The sequence below is a fragment of the Molothrus aeneus genome, chromosome 1 (genome assembly GCF_037042795.1).
Source record: "Molothrus aeneus isolate 106 chromosome 1, BPBGC_Maene_1.0, whole genome shotgun sequence".
Taxonomy (NCBI): Eukaryota; Metazoa; Chordata; class Aves; order Passeriformes; family Icteridae; genus Molothrus; species Molothrus aeneus.
The window spans coordinates 136,807,043-136,828,309 of record NC_089646.1 but is presented as its reverse complement, the minus strand read 5'-3'; the positions used below and the strand labels follow the sequence as shown (position 1 = coordinate 136,828,309).

The window sequence follows — 21,267 nt, the reverse complement described above, 5'->3', positions numbered from 1 at the left end:
TACTTTTGTTTTACTCTTTTGTATTAATCCAGTGTTTTGTGTTTGACCAAAACATGTCATCAGTCTCTGCCTTACAAATGTGAGAATATTCAGAATTATGGCTGAAAAGAAAAACCCACATATATGGAAGAGCATAATATCATGCTGGAATTTCATCATTTCAGCATTTTTGTGAAAGCTACCTAATCCATTGACTTTTAAATTGCTTGCATGCCATAAATACGGAGAATAAATGGGGCGGGTGGGATGGAAGTGAAATGCCTCACAGCATAAACAGTCTAGTACCTGCTTCTTTTGCAGTTTGGTCCCCTTGGAGGATGCTTCACTGCTGACAAGGGCATCCCCCAAGCCTTGAGAAATAAGGGCAGTGAAAGGAGAATTCTTCCTCACTGTGTTCAGTGTCTGCTCACTGTTGCACTGCACTAAAGCAAAACCAGAAGAGCTGGTCTGGATTCACAGCCAAGCCCTGCCCAGCAGAGCAGAGCCCTTTGCTCAGGTACAGCTGTGCTGTGCTGCATTTAGGCAACCCCTGCACCCGTGCAGCAATTCATGCACAGACCCAGGCACTGCCACTGGGGAAGGAGACTTGAGGGTGGGCAAAAAGCTCTGCCCACCTTCAGGTGCTGGAAACAACCTGAATGAGAATGCTCAGACTGCCAGGTAAGAGTTGTTGCTAGAGAAAAATCTGGAGTTTTTTCCCCTCCTGTTCATGACCTGGATCAAGCTTGATCTTATTTAAATCAAACAAAATACTTTTACTGTATAATAAAAATTCCATGTTTTAATACATTGCCATGCACAAATGAAGTCAAACAATGCAGAGTACAAAATTGTCAAATATACAAAATGATAAAGCAGATACCCAAAGCTTCCAGAGATCATGCCCAAAGATACCAAAAACTTGATATTGGTTTTAATTTTATTCTTTAAAAGAATATTCCTCCCTCCCGCCCGGGCTTTATTTTTGCTGATTTTTGAAAACAGAAGGAAGACAAGACTGACTATAAAAGCTGTAAGTTGGAATTAAGTGATGGCCACTTTGTATACTAAAAATTAGTTTGCATGATAAGTTTTGTTTTGGGAAAAAAGCACTGCTGTGCAGCTGAACACCTTGGATGCCTGGGGAAACGCAGTGTACATCAAACAAAAAGGCACACTTTTGTCTCATGCCACCTCATTTGGTTGCATCATTAAAAAGTTCAGCCATAGATGTACTGGGAATAACAGTGTGTCACTTTATAAGCATTAGAGTGCTGGCATCTTACTAGATTATCAACCAAGTTAACATTAAAAGGAGATCATTGGCTTAGAGTATTTCCTTAGTGGATCTAAACCAGAACTGAGTCCCAAGGCAGCAGGACCAGACACGGCTTGCTGGCTTCAAGTGACTGCTTTGACCATTGCCAAGGGCTTGCAGTCAGCCTTTCTGCATCCCATGTCCTGCAGCAGATCTCCCAGGACCTTGATCCCAGCCTCCCTGTCACTCCCTGCAGCTCATGTCCATCATCAGGGCCAATGTGGATGCACTAGCACAGCCTGGTAGCGGGTTCTGTCCATGGGCTCCTTTTTGGGAAGCAGCCTTTGGAGACAACTCAGGTGCAACTGCAATTCCAGCTGCCTGACATCCTCAGGGTCATGTTCAAACAACCTTAAATTCAACTCCCCAAAGCAGAGGACCCCAAATTTAGAGCCCTCTTTGCTGGTTTATGGTGTGCAGAGCCAGGCAGGCATTCCTCCCATCTTACCCAGACAGTGAAAAAGAAACAATAATTTTGAGGCAGGTCCAGGTAGCTGCAGCCCCTACAAGAAACTGAATGCAAAGCCCAGCATGTCCCAAAGTACTGTCCTGCCACCTTCAGATTCTGCAATATCTGTGAGAAATTTAAAAATACACATCTTAGCCTTGCCAAGCATCCCTGCAGCTTAGTGCAAAGCAAAGGAGTCTACTCCTGAGAGGACACATCCCCTTTGGGGAAATGCTGGTCATTCCCATCACCAGGGGATTGTCCAGTCCTGCCAGGAAATGTCTCCTGCCGTGGCTGCAGGAGCTTCTCAGCACAGACAGAACACTGCTCTCTGCCTGTGGGGTAGCCCAGCATGGCTCCATTCCTCCCCTTGGTCAGTGGGGTTGGATTCAGGGGAGAAGGACGAGATGTGATTCTCATGCTGAGATGCTTTGCAGAGGCTGGAAGCTCCTGTCCCTCTGTGCTTTTTCTACTGTCACTTAATCTCTTTTCCACCTTTCTCAGAAGTGCAGAGAAGGAACCTCTTACATACAAGGGAAGCAGACAAAGTGCTAAAAGGACTCAAAACATTTCTTTATCTTGAGACCAAAACCTGGCTCGGTAAGGAAAACTCCTGCCTAGATGTAAAGCTGCCCTCTCAATATTGAAAAAAACCCAACCAACTTATAAGTCCCATAAGCATCTAATGGGACAATCTGAGGTTTTTTTCCTTCCCTGCTCAGCTTCTTATTGCTTACATGCAGTTTTGCTGCAATACCAATCTCTCTGCTATTAAAAAACCCTGTGTTTTGCTATTTAATTTGATGACTCATGATATTAAATAGATAAATTCAAGGCAAATGCTTAATAGAAGGAATGTGATTAGAGGTGTAACAACTACAGAGGATTTTTATTTTCTGAGAAACTATTTAGATATATTTGGAATTAATACCAGAAAGGAGCTTTTCATTTCCTTCTTAGCCTGAGCCTGGTCTGAGCTTGAGCTGTGATAATGCTGTCAGTCCTACCCTTAGGGCAGAAGCAGATGTTAGAGTCATGTGCCAGTCCAGCTTTGCCCCTGCCCAGCTGGCCCCAGCCATGCCTGTCACAGAACACTCTCCTCCAGAGCTGCAAGGTGTCCATACCAATCTGCAGTAAATATTGCTTTTATAGTTTCCCTTGTTTGTGTGAGCTGTTTACTCTTTAGACTGTACATCCCAGTTTGTGCTTTCCCCACAGTTGATGAAGCACATGGAAGATGACTCCAGTGGTTCACACTTGCCTTGTGCATATCAACAGTGGTTTTGTGAGATCTGAATCAGACACCAAGTACTCCTTTGCTTATTTCTGAAGCACAACATTCAATCCAGCCAATGGTAACAGGACACAGTCTGGCAAAAACCCACTGCTGGGAGCAGCTGTCATGTCTCTGGGTAATCCCACTGATGTAATTTCACTTGCAGGGCTTTATTAACCAGCTCCAGTGGGGATCCTCAAGAGAGCAGAAGTTTGCTGTCTTTGAAGCAAGGAACCTGTGTACTGTGCCCAGCTGCACAGTGATACAATCACCCTCTCCATCAGCACTGCAGCTTCTCTGCTGCTTGTTGCAGGCACAACAATCTGTTTCTTGCCAGCAAGATGCTGCCTCCTTAAGAGGCAAACCCACAGCTGTTATGCCTTGCTTTGACTACATATCCACATGGCCCCATCATTTGCATGCAGCATTTTGTCCCAGGCTGCCATCACTGAAAAGCTACAGACTCTTGGTATGTCCAAGGGTTTTGTTGTCCTTTCTTGTCCAGTTCTCTTCCTCTAAATATATGCAGCAGAACCTTACAACTTGAGCATACTCATGATGCTCATACCAAATGCACAGCTTTCCACAGAAGCCGTTTAAATTAATACCATTTTGTGGGGGAGAGAAAAAAAAGAGGATATAGATCGCCCTGCCTTCCTGTAATATTGGAAACTTCAGGATATTTTTAATTCAGTTTACATCTGATGATCTAGTCTAATCCTTGCATAACACATGCCCAATAACTTCATCCAGTAATTGCTGCACTGAGCCTGGATTTCAGTTTGAGGTAGAGCTTTTTGACTTGGAAAAATACTCTGCATACATTTAAAGACTTTACGTGATGGAGAACATTCCAGGTAACTGAGTAAGTTGTCTCCACTGGTGATCATCCTCCCTGTTGAGTATTTGCACTAATTTCTAGCATGAAATCAGTTTCCAACCAGCAGAGCACATCATTCCCTTTTCCTCCAAACAGAAGAGCTACCTGCCTTCAGACAGTGCTTCCCTGCCCAGGTAGAAGATTGTGATTGCAGATGGAGATCAAGTCACCGCTTCAAATTGCTTCTGAGATAAATTAATAGCTTGAGCTTCATTAGTTTGACACTATAATAAGACCTGTTTTCCTGCCCTTGAATGACACTGGGAACTATTGAAAATAATCTTCCCAGGTTGTTGATACCTTTCTTGAAAGACTGGAATGGCATCACTGTTGCCAGGTCCTACATCCCAGCTGGCAGAGGCATCTCTGGGGCTGATGCTGAACAGATAATTTATGACACCTTCACAGCCACTGTGTTATTGCATACTCCCCATGCTACTAAGTTGAACTTGCTGCCATCTCTCCTGGATTTTTAACTTTTCTGTCCTCCAGGTTATTCTCCACTACTGACCTGCTCAGATCATTATTTATTGTGCCCCTGTTTTTGTCATCTCTGCTGTTGCCAACAGTAATTTTCTCTTTCCCTGGGGGGTATATTGAAAATAGAGCAAACCTTGGGAGGAGCTCATCAGAAATAGACTCAGTGAGGATAATTCATATTTACAGCTATTTTTTGTGATCAGCCTGTAATCCATTTTTAATCCATTAAATATGGGTGATATTGATTTTGCATTGTGCTATTTTGTTCTTTATCAGAATCAAATGCTCTATAGGAGGCTAAGTATAGTATTCCAGCAGAGCTTCTTTTCTCAACAATCCTTTGATACCACAAAAATCATAGCAAGTTTATTTGGCATAATACAGTTCTATAAAAATAATATGAACGATTTTATCAATTTTTAATTACTCTAATGATTACACCATATCAACTTTTCCATGATTTTGCCTAAGACTGATAGGAAGCTAATGAGTCTATAGTTTTCTGTATCAAACCACTCATTCTTTTGCATTATTGTGGGTCTGGTGTCATTTGAAGCTTCCTTTATGCTTTCTGGTTCTGAGGAGTCCTAGTAAACTTTTCCTTCACTTTTGGATTCAGGTAATGGTTCTACAAATTTAAAATTATGTTTGGATAGTTACTGCTTAATATTACCTGTAACTACTGATGGAGCAGGAGGAATTACATTTTAATGTGTAATCTGACTCTCTCCTTCCACTGCTTTCAAATACAAAACAAGACTGTTTGTTGGGTTTCCAATGTAGTGTGAGCAATCTCTGTGCTGGGCCTGTCTAACATCACACTTAGCTTTGCTATGGCAGTATTTATTAGGATATATGTAAAGTCTTTGGTGTAACCAGCCCGAACCTATTTGCCACTGACCTCCCATACATTTTTGGCTTCCTTCATTAAGCATCTACTTTCCTTACTTGCTGATTTATCCTCATGAGCCTGCCTAATCACCCATACATTATGTTGGTGGGGTTTTTTTGCCCTCCAGATTACTTTCCTGAATTTTACTATAAGAGGTTGCAGGTAATGCTGGTCATATTTTCCCCTCACCCATCAATTTTAATTATACCAAAGGACCTTCTCTTTTTAAATTAAAATCTTATTGACAGCCTATATATACCAGGGTTAATTGCAGTCCTGCAGCAGAGCTGTTCAAGGAGACTCTGATGGCAGAGAAGGTAACTGTTAAGGGGACCAATGTGAAAGATGCAGGGTTTCACTTTGCTTTATTTTGAATAATGCAGATCTTTTGGCCTTGTGGCAGGTGGAGGAGGTTCATTTCAGTGATCACAAAAAAATGCCACCTCGATGCTGGCTCCTTGGCTGGCACTAGTCAACACATCTCTGGAGCCTGTGATGGAGTAGTGCCAATGGAGGTCTGCCAGGGTCTGCCGTGGGGTCTTCTGAAAATTCAGGGCAAACCCAGAATTTTGTAATTTTTAATGGTTTAATTTCCTCAATGACATTGCAGCTGCAGTTGAGTGACAACACCTACCCTCAGGAAGAGACAAGGAGGGGTGGACTCACTGGTACAGCACTGCCATGCATCTGGACAAGCAAAACCAAAGAGCTCAAGGAGCTTTTCCAAACTCCCCTTCTGGAAGGCTGGCTTTCCCTTAACAGAATAAATGGCAGGTGTTGAGGCACAAAAAGCCACCCAGCTGAAAAAGAAATGAGGAACGAAACAGTGCAAAGGATGATCTCAGCTGCAGTGTGCCCTCTGGGGTGAGCAATTCCTTCAGGTTTCTGGTGGAGGTTGTCTCACAGAGCAAAGCACTTGGGATGGCTGAGCTCTGACAGGGATTCCTGGAGGGATCTGATGCTGAACCTGGGCACAGGGAAGCCAGGGGAGCGTGGCAGCAGGGGGAGGCTCCGGGCTGGGAGGAAGGCTGCAGGTCTGCACGGGAACAGGGTCCTGGTGACAACCCTGCCTTGTCTCAGAGATAATAACTGGTGATCACTGTAACAGCAGCACAGCCTGTATGAATTTATCTATCTCCACTGGCTGATAATGGCTGCTTTATGAAAACAGCATTAGTCTTCCACTCTTTTGCAGCGAACTAATGGCTCTGAGCATATTTAAATTCACTTCCTTTGCCGGAATAACTTATTTGCTCCCTTTCATGTTGACTTGGTCTTTGGCACTCTCGACATAAATGATTTATTGACTAGAGATAAAGCATTCTTTCCCCTGAACTGTTCCTGCGACCCAGGCAAAAGCGGATATGTCTGGTATTAATAAGGTGTTCAGCATAAAAAATGCAATAGACTTGATTGTCTGCACTCAACAGCCTTTCCGAGAACACAGTACCTGCCCCCATTCATAAGAACAAAAACCTCTCCCACATGTTTATTTATATTAAAAAGTTTTCAGAAGAATATGCTGGGATCCAGATAGTTGTTCAGGAGATGTAGAACAATTTCATAAATATCCCTGAGGAAGCATGGCCTACTTTGGGAGAATAACAGTGATTAAAAAAATCCAAACACAATGAATAGTTAAATACAAGCCAAAAAGTACAGTTATTTCCTTATGGCTCTGGCAGACAGTCACACACGTGAGAAGTGTCACGGGGCTCGGGGGGGCTATGCTTGCAGTTGTCCACATGCATAGGCTGGCTGCAGGATGGAGACCACACCAGCTTCAGGGGAGGTTTGTCCAACAGGCACCTACAGCAGACATCTCTCAGAGTCTGGCTACTCAAGCGTCTGGACTTGATTTTCACATTTCTCAGGGCCTATAACACTGCTTTTCTAGGTCACCATAGCTAAAATCCTGGGAAGCTTTTAAAACAAACTGTTTTAACAGGTTAAGTGCACACATCTAAATTCATGCCCATATACTGGAAGATGGTCAAAACTAAAATTGATACAAAAAAAGCTTCTAGTGGCTCTCTGCCTAACCCAACTTCTTCTCACACACCCTTTAAAGATAACACTCTTTGATAAACTCTTCTTTTATCATTCAAATTATTCTGGATTTTTTTCACCGGGTAGTAAAATAAGAGAACTCCTACTGTAGAAGTATAGCATTCTCTTTTTAATTTAACATATCAATCAAAGTAGTTTGTTTTTAATTACTTTATCAACATGAAATTGATGTCAGTTGTCAGAGTGCATTTTTAAAACCTGTAGCAGAAAGAGCTGTAAAATTTGCTGAAGCTTACAGTGGACCTGTGCCATGCACATGGCTGGCTCTATTGGTATCAGATTCCAACCTGCAACCCTATGAAAAGCTCTAAAAAGTGCAAATGTTGCAATTGGCAAAGATCCTTATGTTTTAAGGAGAATTTTACACCAATTAATTTGAAATTAGGGACCAGGATTTTCAGAAAGAGAATGTAGAAGCTTACTACTCTGTAATTCTTGGGAGCTCCATTTGAGAATCCATGGAAAGACCCAAAACAATAAAAATCACCAGCAACTTCTGAGAATCTTTGTCACCAGTAAAAATATTTTGCTTTTGCACTGAGTGCTATAGAAGTATCCACTATGCTGAATCTGAGATGGGTGGAGAGCTGAAACCTAAGCCCATAACCATCTAAAAAAATTAAACCCTGAAGATAATTATCTGTTTGTTGTACAGGCACCCTCAGTGGTTGACCTTCCATTCTCTAGCAATGAACTGCACAACAATTTTTAAGAATTATAACACAGGAGCTTCCTCCAGAAAGGTGCCTGTGACTTACTCTAACTGCACATTCTCTCCATCACTGCATCTTCACACAGCATTGCCTCATGCAGAGTTTGGAATTAATGCTAACAGCAACTCTATCAGGCTGGAGAGAGTGACAGTCTTTAAGTACACAAAAAAGCTACCTTTGATTTTAAAGAAAGAAGGAAAAAAGAGGTGAGCCCCCTCAGAATGTTGATGACATCAGTTCATTATAAAGAGTGTGCTGAGAAGGTCCTGATGTAAGGGACAGACACTAATTCCACTGAGTCCCCATGGAAGAAAGAGCACCACAGCCAGCTGTGATACAACCAGTGATGAGGTCAGCCATTCAGAGACTGAACAAAAAACAACGTTCAGATTGAATGCAACAGTCATGAGCCTGCTACAGTATATTGAAAGGCTTATTGGAACCATTTGCTTATTCCCAGTTCCTACCAAAATACTGTTTTGAGTAGAAAGTGGAAAAAGTTAATGAAGAAATCTGCCCTCTCCAAAGGGAGTGTCATGCTCCCTAGAAGTATAATCTTACACTTTACCTTTTTAGAGAGTTTGGTTTGGACTACAATTTCCCAGCCCTGCCCAAAACATAAGTGGTGGCCAGCATAAAGAACCTGAATTCTTCCAGTTTATTCTGGTTTTATTGCAGACCAAACCCAGGGTCACATACATGTCTGAGAAAGGCTCTCTCCCTTGCCTCTCCCTCACTGAGTTAGAAAACAGACTGGCACACCAGAAACAGGACCCTTTGATATTTGGTGGGTGAGAGGGAGAGCACACACAGTATCCTACAGCTCCTTCAGACTACCCTGGTTTTGGCTACCTCTGTGACAGCTCTTCTCTAAGTCTTGATAAAAGAAGTCACATCTCTGCCACGTGCAAATCTATCTACACAACCTACTGTGAATCAGTGAAGGGATGCTAGTACTGGGCTTAGTTTGGATGCAGTCTCAGCACAAACACTGAAACATATCCTCAGTATTTTAAAAAAGGACCATTATATATATATGGACTGTGCTAGTTCTGTGAGAAAAGCACATATGAAGTGCTGATATTGTTTAACAGAATACCATTAGACTGCAAAACTAACACATACAAGACGTTTACATTCCTACCAGGGTGTAATATTGTGAACATATCCACTGAGATTGGAGAATTGTTGTAAGTTTTTCCTAAAACATCATGCCATCTGCATACATAATAAAAGAATCCAGTAGTTGCCATGCTAAAACAGGACTTCTAGTGAAGGGCATAGACAGTCCCCTAAAGGGAACTCAAAAGTTATGCACAGTGATGAAGACTGGAAGAAATTTTCCAGCTAAAGGTCTGTCAATGACCATTTTCAACAAATTAGATATTTTGGATATTTTGCACCACATATTTACTCCACAGCAAACCAGGTCTCCCCAGAATGTATCAGCTGAGCGGGCTGATTTTACTTCAAGTTTGTCTTCAATCCTCCATGGTCATCTTCTGGCAGCGCCATTTATTGTCGTTTCTTCATGAAGGAAAGTTCACTTTCATATCAAGTGGCAGGACAGCAGCTTTAGAGGCTGGAAATGTTTATGGAGAGCTCTCTGCTGGGGCTGTGAGAAACAAAACAGAAATCCAACACCAGACTGTAAGTATAGAACAGAGCAAAGAAATTATAATGATTTCAACTAAAATGAAAAATGTCAGGTTTGAGCTTAGTAAATGTACTTGTAGAATATATATTGTGACCCTAGAACTTTTTTTAATCAACTTTTCTCACCAATCAAAAAACTCTTAATCCATTCCTTAGATAAAGTGCAGACCAGAAATCATTTGCATGATTTAACAAATCCTACTTGAATTTTATTGCCTCATGTGAAAGCACAGTTTATTCTTCCTGTAGTCTGAGTTCCAGAGAGCAGGGCTCTTCTGTTTGGTTGGATTTGCATTAACTACTGAAGGCTTGATAGCCAAAAACTGGAAAGGCTCTGCCAAATGCCCAAGTAGTATTTGCTGTTCCCACACCCTTTCTGCTGGCTAAGATGGTGAGAACTGGCCATTGGTGCATAGGTGTGAAAACAGCTCACCCACATCCTTCCCCCCTTCAGACCCCATAAGATAACGAGGAGGTTGCAGAGTTTCTCTTTCCCCTGCCAAGCAGTACAGCACACTCAGAGCTGCCCTTGCAGAGGTGTACAGCCATCATACCAAAGTGGAGGTCACTTGTAACTTCCCCTTCACCCAAACTTGTCTTTGAGAAGCACAGCAAAAGGACAAGAGGCAATGGACACCAGAAGCAACAAGAGATATTCCAGTTGGAGGCAAGGAAAAAAACTCTTCCAAGTGAGGGTGGTTACGTTTTGGACCAAGTTCCTGACCAGGCTGTGGGGCCTCCACCTACACAGAAATCTGCAGCTCAACCAGATGAGTCTCCACACAACCTGATGTGGCCCTGGTTCCAGCAGAGTTTACTGGAACCATCTCCTGAAGCCTCTTCCAACCTAAATATTTTTAAGCTTGCACATTTTCTGAAGGGGATTTGTGCTCCTTGTTCTGCCTTTCTGAACAGGAGATGAGTGCCTGTGCAGAACTGCTCACACTGAAGCACAGTCAGTTGTTAATTCAGCGTGTAGCACATAAATGCCTGTAAACCCATCACAGGCTCAAGCTTCTGGGGCTGAGGAGTGTTGCCTTCTTGGGAAGGCCACGGTGACCTGGTTTCAGAGTCCAGCACGGCGATCCCCTCCTTGGGATCCCTCGTGGCCAATAACGGACGCTAACACCAATGTGGTGGACGGTTAAAGGCGTTTATTGAGGGGTCTCAAGGGTATTTATGGACTAAGGGGCTTCTCTACGTCAGACAGGGGTTTGGCTATACTTTCTAGGGTTAGTATGGAGTGGAAAGTTACTGGCATCCATAGGTTAGGGGGGCAACACGTTTGGCTACATTCCAAGGGTGATCCTAATCTATGGGGAGGGGGGCAGAAGGATTCCTGTAATTTTCTGTCACAGCCTGAAACCTTCCGAACGCCTGTCTCTTGCCTACTACAGAGGAGCCATGCAGAGACAAGCTCACCATATTATTTCATGGAATCACAGAATCATTTAGGTTGGAAAAGGCCTTTATGATCATTGAGTCGAAGTGTTAACCCATCACTGCCAAGGCCACCACTAAAATGCTTTGGGATGCAGCTTTGTCCATCACCCAGCCCTCACCCATCACCTGTTTTACAGACCAGATCTCTGACCATAGCAGTGCTGGGATGGGACTCATCAGGATGGGCTTTGCACCTTTTCCAGCTGACATCCTGCTTAGTTCATGAATGCATGTATCTGTAGGTGTGGGAAGAGCTGCACTGTTGGGGTTTTGGGCCAGGTTCCTAACTGTGAAGCTAACAGGATACTGATGCTGCCAAGGCAGCATTTACATCAGCTGAAACTCAGGCTGGCAGTGGATTCCTGCTTCTCACTCCTTCAAAATCATTCCTGGTAGGCTCTTCTCTGTGGGGTGTGGGCTGACTGGCTCTGCCAAGCTGTCACTTTGCCCATATTTGCCTCTACCAACCCCAAGCTCTTGTAGCAATGGACATGAAGGTCTGATTGAACAGAGAAAGGATGGGATGATAAATCAGTAGGTATTGCACAAGACGAAAAAAAATCCACCCACTCCCTGCCATGAGCACTTGACCCCTGAGTGTAAATATGCCCTATGAAATAGAGGAACAGTAAAAACCAGTTTCCTTAATTATTTCCCTCCTTATGTGGGCATATTTACCTGATTACAGTGCCACTCTTGATTTGTTTTTATAGCTGCTTTGCTGTTATCCTCCAGGTTCTCTAGGGCAATGTTCCCAACACCACCTACTGTCATCTACTACATGAGATGCCCACATCAGTAGTGGCCTGAGAAAGATGCACATTTCAGACCCAGCAACTGGTTTCACATCATGGAAGAACATACAGGAAGGTTCTGAGCCTTCAGCTGGTGTAGACAGATAGAGATACAACTGACTGCATCCCCCAAGACAGAAAGAAAGCATTGGTGACATAAGCAATTTTGAAGACAAAGGGCAAATCTATGGGGAGGTTTTAAAATTGGAGAGCGGCAAACAGGTACTTAATCTCAAAAGTATTTTATTTCAGGTGAATTAGAGGGTGTCTCCCATCTGTGTAGTATCAGTGGAGATAAGCCTATCTCACAAAGACCTGTCTCTCTCTCTTTGAGCTCATCTGCTGCAAAGAAAGGAAAATTTCAAAAGCTCTCCCAAGCAGTGGAAAATACCTTCCTTAGCCACAGAGCTGGAGGACTAAAATAAAATGGGCAAACTGGCTAATTATATCAGGTCAGGCCTCAGGACTGCACTCGTGCTGAAATTCCCCAATCATCCCCATTGTCTCAGTCATTAGCTTGTCCTTGTACTTCAGTTTGAAATGAGCCAGCTGGCCCTTCAGACAGAAACCCATCAATGAGGAGAAATGCAACTGATGCCAACCTGAGCTCCATCCACCCCACAGAGGGAGCACAACCACTTTGAGCCATCAGAGGCTCTGGACACAACTGCCAACACTGAGCAAGCAGACAGTAGTAGCTCTGTCCAGCTCTGCATTTAGAGCAAGCAAAGTCAGGCTTTAGTGGTCATCTAGCCTGTTTCTTCTCACTTTGTCTTTTGAGGACAGGGTTTTAGAAGCACTTATTCTTCCTCATTACCTCATCATTTTTCGTGCCCAGCTGGAGGGTCCTCTAAGGACCCTGGTTTTGTAACAGTTCATATCCAGTGTTTACTGAAAGTAAAGATCTTTATAAAAGGTATCACAAATGAGCAGTTGCCTTTGAAAACCCAGCCTGAGACAGTAAACAAAGACAGCCCTTTGCAGGGGGTGTATATGCTTACCAACACAACAGTGAACAGATCTAATCTCACATGACATTTTCAAGAAGCTGATGCAGAAAAACAACAATCATTTCAAAGCCAGAGATGTATTTCAGTTTTTGAGTATCTGTGCTGTGTGATTTTTGTCTGAGAAAGGGACACATTTTAGATTCATTTTGAACACATGTTAATTCAACTCAACCTAGAGGTATTACCTATCTGCCACATTTCCATAATTGAGGGATTCTGATAAAGAAAACAAGCATCCATTATCTTTGCTAGGTTTACTCTCCTGGAACTAATTTTATACTAAATTTCTAAAGTCAGCACATTTCAAACACAGGATTATAATGAAAAATGTCTATTTCCAAACATCTTTCTACCATCTATTCCGTGGAGTCTGTGAAAAACTGCATTTGGCTTCATTTAGATATATTTTTTCTGTGTTAGAAAGGACATAGGTATTTCACTTCATGTGTCTCATGTCACTTGAGACATTTTAATATGCTGTACATTACTGCAGACTTGTTGCATCTGGCTATTAACTAATTAGAGTTCATAAAACTGTCCAATTATTGGGAATGGGAGAGACCTTGAAGATCACCTGGCTCCACCTCCCCTGCCATGGGCAGGGAGCCTTCCACTGGACCAGGCTGCTCAGAGCCCCATCCAGCCTGGCCTTGGACCCTGCCACGGGTGGGGCATCCACAGCTTTTCTGGGCAACCCTGCCAGGGCCTCACCCCCCTCACAGTACAGAGCATCTTCCTAAAACCTTATCTAAACCTTTCAGTGTAAGGCTCCTTGTCCTGTCACACCATTGTGGAAATTCTCTCTCTAGGCTCACTGTAGCCCCCTTTAAGGCAAGGGGAAGGTGCTATAAGGTCTCCCTGGAGCCTCTTCTTTGCCAGGTTGAACAGCCCCAGCTCAGCCTGTCTTCATGGGAAGGTGTTTCAGCCCCATGATCAATTGAGTGATTCTGGACTCCTCTGAACTCATTCCAACAGGTCCATGTCCTTTTTGTACTGGGGACTCCATAGCTGGGCACAGCACAGATGGTGTGTGTGTCCAGTCTGGGGCCCCCAACAGATACCATTACCATTGAAGAGTTCTGGACACTGATAAAAGAAAATGCCTGGCAGCCCACTCACAGATTTACCCTTTTTCTTTACTCTGCATTGAATTGTTATTAGCACTGAGGTGTGAGAGAAGGAGGTGTCTCTCTAAGGCTCATGGCAGTTCATGTAAAAAGAACTTTCCTTCTTGGGGAGCTGCTGATCCCAGTCAGCCACCAGGGTGGAAGGAGAACTGGCAGGGGCTGGGAAGGGCTGCCATGGGGCAGCCTTGGCAGGGACAGGAACCACTTTCCCCTGTACTTTGCCAATGAAGTTGTACTGGCATTTGGTTTCAGTCTATGACAAAGCCATCCCATTCCTGCAGTGGGTGAAGAACAGCAGTTTCTGGTTCTTTTAACCTGCAGGTGAAGGCAGCTGCTGCTGCACATCCTCCTTTCGTAACAGGTCGCTGATAACCAGAGTCAACAGTGCCAGAGATCCAAGGTTACCTCAAACCATTGCCTGTGTGGAGCCAGCTGGAGCCAGCAGCCAGAGGGTGGCAAAGCACAGCCCCAGCCTGCTCCATCCACCCCCACCCTCCTGTCATCCAGCACAGGCTGCGGGTCAAGCCTTAGGGCTCAGAGAGTGCCACAGCCCTGCAGCCTCTGCTAAACAGGGGCACTTTAATCTAGGGACTGTGCAACACCCAGCAGCCAAGAGAATACAAACACGTGGATGCTTTTTGATAAAAGTGCCAATTTTGTTTTGATTCCCAACCAATCATGTCTTGGTCTGACTTGCCTGACTTTCCCCTCATTACTAAAAACTAGTAGCTGATACAGTCTTGGAGGTAATATAATGTTGTCAAATGCAGTTGTCAAATGGTGGGAAAATACCAATGAGGAAAGGAAGGAAGTATCTTCTTACTCGGATTTTTTAATTTGGTTGCCAAGCAAGAAACCAAGATTTTGAATTTGGAGTACCTTTGACAGAAAAAGTGGGTCTGTGAGCACAACACCTAGAGCATCTAACATAGTAATCCTAATCCCAAGCATTTGATATTCTTTAATGAGTCCATGCAAAATAACTGTAAAAGCAAAAAATACATAGAATCAAATGTTGTCTTCCCTTCACACCTACTTTTTAGGGGACAGTTAAGACATGTTTGTCATTAACTATAAAACCCAACCAGGAAACAAGACATTTAATGTTGAAATGATTGGGGACATCGATGTATCATCACAAGACTCCAAGAGCAGAGTCCTTAAAACAAACAGCAGCTGACATATAAATTGCTATTTCTGCAAGGATAAATTCCAGGTTTCTTTTTCTTCTTCTGGACAACTTGCTCCCATAAGCAGGTACTCTTAATCCTCCTGGATAGAGCTTTAATATCTGTTGATACCATCACCATAAATACGCTCCTGAATAAATATTCCTGCATGAGATCTGGGGAAGAGAATGGCATTACAAGCAATAAACTCCTTGGTGTTATTTATGTATTGCTGCACTGCTCACTGAGTGTCCAGGGCCCAGACAAGGGCTTGGAGGGGGCAGCTAGAGCACAGCTTAGCACAGCCTGCACGGTGAGTACGAGGGTGTGTGGGATCCTGGCTCACTTCCAGATGTGCTGTCCAGATCAACAGCACATCTCAGCTCAAGGAAGCTTCAGGGAGCCTTCCAAGGCAGTTTAGACAGGATGCTCAGAGTTTTAATGATGAACATTCAACAAGGTCAGGCAAATCCCATCCTCTGTGCTGTGTCTCAAGAGGTAACTCCCTTCCTGCCTGTGATGCTGGGCTCTCCAGCCTGCATCAGGCACTTCTGAGATGGAACATTTCTGGGAGAATGCATGTCGTGGCAGATGCTCTCAGCAGGTAACCTTCTGAAAAGACAATTAGTCAGAGGTTATTGCAGCTGCTCTGTTGAAAATGTAGTTGTCCAAAATGTGTTTTGCTAAGCTATTCAAAGCCATCAAAATAGTCAGATTAGCCAAAAGTCTCTTCGTGAGTCACACACAACCCCAGCTTCTTTACCAAAGCAGATCCCTCAGCAACTTTACTAGGTTAAACAAAATGAGGACACATGTTGATTCTGTGTACAGATGATTTATGCAGGAATTTTGGTTCTTTGCCCTTTCCTTCAAAAATCAGAGTTCTTGGTGGACAACACTCTAAAGTGCTTGAGCTCACACTCTAGCCTTGTTTTGAAAAGTATCTTAAAAGACTTTTACATCTTCTGAACTTGATTTTACAGTGTAATCTGAAAACCTTGGGACAAAAATCTGTCCCAACAAATTATGTCCTTTCTATGCCTGTGCCTAACAAGCCCAGCTTGTGAAAATTTGCCAAGCTTAGAAGTTTCGTTCAAAAATCAGGAAAAATCCCAGGAGAGAGTCTTTCTTCTTTCAAAGTGGTTCATTCATCTCAACTCAAGATGCTTCATACACCCCACCACCCACCTGCTGCTGCAAACATTCAAAGAAAACAGAAAAGCACTTGCATTCAACAGATTATGATGATATCCTTGAACTAACAAGCAGTTAAAATATTTTGAAAAATTATATGCAACTGCTTCCTTAATGCTTATGGGCTCTTTCAAAGAAGTCTCTTGATCTACTGCACACCTCCCTATCTATCACGGTGAACATTGAACTGGCTGTCCTGAAGCATTCTGCCCAAGAAACTCAAATTGTAGCAAGCAAAGATTTAAAGGAATGTGATGCCTAAGGAGTCCAATAGTCTTATCTGGTGTTGTCTGAAACGGAAAATGCATATGAGATTGCTGACTTTGTGCCTTATCATGCATCTCTCTCACTGCCTGGCTGTAATCAGTTCTTGGTCTCCCAAGTTGTGCTGGGGTGCTCTGCAGGAAGTGACAAGGCTGTCCCAGAAGAATGGCACTCCCAGGCTGTGGCTCTGTGCAGCCATGGGCACTGCACTGTGAGCCTTTTTGCACATCTGCTGCTTTCCCCTCCAGAGACTGGGCTTTAAAATGAACATCCAGGAACTGCACAGACTCAGTGAACTCAAAGAAGACACAGCCTTTAGTGGGATCTTCAGCATGCATGTAAGGTGCTTAACCACAGAGCCCCCAGCGGTTTGGTGGCTGCCCTGATCACCAGCTGGAACCTGTATTTGCATTTATTCTGCAGATTCTATAGCTCACTTTCAAGTCTACCCTGCTCAGATGCATGCAGCAGCATTTGGGAATTATTCTGTGCATTATTAGTCCTGTGCATTATATCATCCTATTACTTGATTTAGGATTCTCAATGAAATATACATTAAGAAACACAATCAGATGAAACTAAAGATTTCACTGGAAAAATGGAAGTATTATAGCAAAAGGGTTTGGAAACTTTCTGGAGCTACAACTCCCTCACTGGTTATGCAGAGCTTATGTAGGATTAATAGGTGGAACAAACTATCCACCTTTAGGGAGATATTCACTGTGAGATTCCCTGAAATGAAAATTTCCTTTCTGTGACTAACCAAGCAAAAAGGGAAATTATACCTACAAAAACCACCAAAGGACTGCACACGTGCACACACACATTTACCACACAATAAAACAAAACTGCCTCATGAAACCTACAAAACCAGTCCCCACTCTTTAGTTAGCTGAACAAGTAAATTTGTTTAGCTTTTTGCAGGAATTAATCAATATATACCCTTTACCTGTATTATCACATTGTGTTATCACTGTTTTCTCCAGGACCCTTGCACTGTTCTGAGCACCAGACAGACAGAATGCAGACAAAGAGCATTTTGGTACCATTTGGTGCTTGCTTTACTCTTGCAGTTCAGCATGTGCCCCACCATCTCATTTAATGCACAATGTCCAACCTCCATCTGGAAAATAATTACTGCTATTCCCATGGACACAGTGTCTAAACATGTCACCAAAAAAGGCCTGAATTTCAAAATACCTCAGTGAGAAGACATGGCCTTATTTTACAGCTCCTAGTTCAGTACAAAGAGAGTTACAAGGCTGCACTGGTGCTGTCTGCCCAGCTCCTGTCTCCAGCAACAAGTGCTTCAGGCTGTCAGAGCCATGTGGGGCTCCTGAGGAAAGGGGGTTTGAGGAGCTTCTGGAATACATACTCCAGAATACCAATGATGCCTCTCCTAATCTGGCCCAAAGCCTGATTTTATCTCAAAACAGTACTTTACTGATTGTCATCTGAAAGTGAAGTTGCTGGACCTTCAATGTTAAGAATCCATCATGAACCACCACAACCACTGGGTTGTACAGGGCCATGTATCTTATCAATCTGATTGTGACCAAGTCTTGCCAGGCATCCTCAGAAAGGTCTACACAACAATTAGCATGTTGCATATGCCACTACTGTTTTAAAAATAAAATCAAATAGAAGGCACCTGGTCTCCTTCTCCCAGCTGCAGGACCAAGCTCAGGGAGAGCTGCAGCGAGGGCAGGTTCTATCCAAGACAGGGATCCTCTTCTACCCCATGACTGATGCTGTGTCAAGGCAACAGAGAGGGCTCTCCCTCTGCACACTGGGCTTCATCTCTCTGTCTAAACAGCTGGAAAGTGAACTACAGTGATCAAAATGAGTTACCATATTTGAAGAGTCCCTTAGGTGATTACTAAGACTGTATCTAGATGTATTCCCAAAGGAGATCCTAAATACTAGTAAGGCTGCCTTGGCAGAAGGGCTTGATAAACAAAGGATGGGCAGTTTGCATCAAAGAGGTTCTCAAGTCATGCATGAAGTCTAAGTACTGAAATTATGTAGGCTGTACTGACCACAGAGCCAAGCAGAGAAGTGAGTCATGGAAACCTGACAGGTATAAAACAAAGCAATTCAATGTTCAGAGTGCATGAGCTATTCAGTCTTTCAGGGTTTTGGGGAGTTCCTGTTCAGCACAGGGATTATTTGACTGGCTGCAAGTTGTGCTTCACTCTGATTTGCCCATTTCCTATCATTTTAATTTGGAGGCTATCCAAAGCACCTGCATATTCTTCTGTCTCTTTCTGAATCCTGAACATGTTCCTGAAAAGCCGATTGCACAGAAATGGATACAAATGGTGACAGACCACACCATATGCTGTGGAGATGATGCTCTGTGTGGTTGCTGCCATCTCAAGCAAAATGCTGTGTAATCTGTCCCTTTGCCAAACAAAGTGGTGTCAACCATGTCCTGTGGGACAGTTTGCAGGACCTGCTGGAATTCTCCACATTGCCCTGTCTGCCTTCCCAAGGAAGCCCAGGCCCAGGAAGATGATCACTCCCCATCCTCACCCTCATGTGCCACCATCACTGGCCAGGCTGGCATCCAGTGCCCAGGGCTGGGACATGCTCTCAGGTGCTGCAGCAGAGCATGCCCAGTGTAAATCAAGGATGGGACCAATGTACTCGGCGGCAGAAAATAATTCAACTCCAGGTAGAAACAGACCTTTAGATGCCAGACAGAAGGGCACTGCTACACTTTAAAGATAAGGGTTTGGGGTTAAATGTCGTATCAGGAAAAAGACTTTCATTCCTCATTCAGATTCTTTGCTTGTAGAACATAACAGCACTCACTGATAGATGCAAGAAAGTGAAATATGCAGCAGAGCAGCATCTCAGTGGTTAAGACAAAGGCCTTATCTGCCATATCACAGATCACTAGACTTCCCTTTGCTGTCTAGTGTAATAAATACGTAATTGTTCTGCACAAACTGGGATGGCATAAAAAAAAGACATACAGCATATCTCTCTGCCACCTGGAAGCTTGTCTTTAAGGTTAGAGATGTAAATAAATAAAGCTTGTGTGTTTTTCTGAGATGATTCACTTTAACTTCTGCAGATAGTCTGATTAAAGCCAGCTGGGTATTTCCACGCATAATTGCAGACTGGAACCCCAGATAAATACAAAACACAGACAGGACTGGGATGGGAGAGTCCATCCCTGCCTGTGCTGAGCTATGAGAAGCAATTTGCTGTGCAGAGCACCAGCTCACTTGGCTCTGAAGTTTGTGTGGTGGCTGAACAAACTCATTCCACGTGTCCTAGAGAGGCAACCAGCCTACACTGTTATCTGAGCTTCTTCCACAAGCAGTGGAGAAAGACAGGGCCCTTCCTAGAGTGACCCACCTACCTACTTGTCATATTGGATAAACGATTCCTTGGCAGCTCCTCTCTTCTCTGATTACCTAGAAAGCTGAATGATGAGCTCAGAGTAGTTATCCACCAATTTAATGGCAAACAAGAGGTGACAGAATTTGCAACTTCATGCCCAATTTGACTGCTACAATTTCCAATTAGCATGTGAAGTGTAGGTACCACAATGTTCAGGATTAGCATGTTTCATGCTTACATTTCTACTGATATCAAGAATAATATAGATTCTGGTGAGGGATAAGAGCCCTAAATTCCTTTGAGGCCTTGGATATTGGAATTTGACAAGGAAATTACACCAAATAATCTTCTTAAAAATTCATACACATAACTGAGATAATGAGATGTTTCCTGCAAAAAATCCACAAAGTACCAAAGTTTTGTAGAGGAATTATTTACTCAGCACTATTGGTATCATTTTGTAGCCAGATAATTTATTGTGCCTATGCTGCCAAATTGTTTGGATTTGCCACTGATTTCTTTTCATTTCCACTTCAAATATATGAACAAATGAAGAGAAATTCACATAAGTAAATAAAATTTGAGTAAACAGAAATAGTGGTTTGTTTGTTATTAAACACCTTTAATGTTTTAGCTGTGGTAGGAAATTAGGTTGGCAAGCACTTGTAACTGGAAAAGTTCTACCATTTTATCTCAGGCCAAACAGTTTATCACAATTCATGTGCAGACAAATTTTCGTGCCTCAGAAATCAGGGAAAAATATGTAATGGGCTGTGGTAGTTCTTCCTCAGTGCCAGAACAGTAAGAATCCCAATTAAATTTGTGCTTTGAGGAAGGAAGACGGGAAGGAAGGATTTTTGCCACTGGAGCATAAAACAGATTTTGGCTAGAAAGAAGATGGACAAGATATTCAAAAACCCCCAAGTAATTTGCACACCAAAGTCTTATTAAAGCCAGCAAGACTTTGATTTCCAACTTACTTGTGCAAATTTTCTCTGATGATGCCTACAAGTCTTTCAATATTTACCTTAAACAAGTGCTGACACATCATTCAAAAGCAGATCTGGGATAGCAACAAGTTTTGGTAACCCCTCAAGACATTTCTAAAGCCTCACCCACAGGAGACACAAAACTTCTGGCATGTCCATATGTCTGGAATTTTCAGTCTGCATCATGCATTTGTCTCTTTAGGGTAATTAA

General features: G+C 43.1%; 1 protein-coding gene across 1 annotated transcript in view; it reads right to left on the bottom strand.

Annotated features, from left to right (window-relative positions):
• Nucleotides 1–753: 753 nt before the first annotated feature.
• Nucleotides 754–21,267, bottom strand: part of SAMD12 (sterile alpha motif domain containing 12) — a 175,835-nt gene continuing 155,321 nt past the window's right edge. The window contains exon 5 of the mRNA XM_066565820.1: nucleotides 754–9,671. Coding sequence (XP_066421917.1) covers nucleotides 9,649–9,671 — 23 coding nt within the window. The 3' untranslated portion in view covers nucleotides 754–9,648. The remainder of the gene's footprint in view (nucleotides 9,672–21,267) is intronic.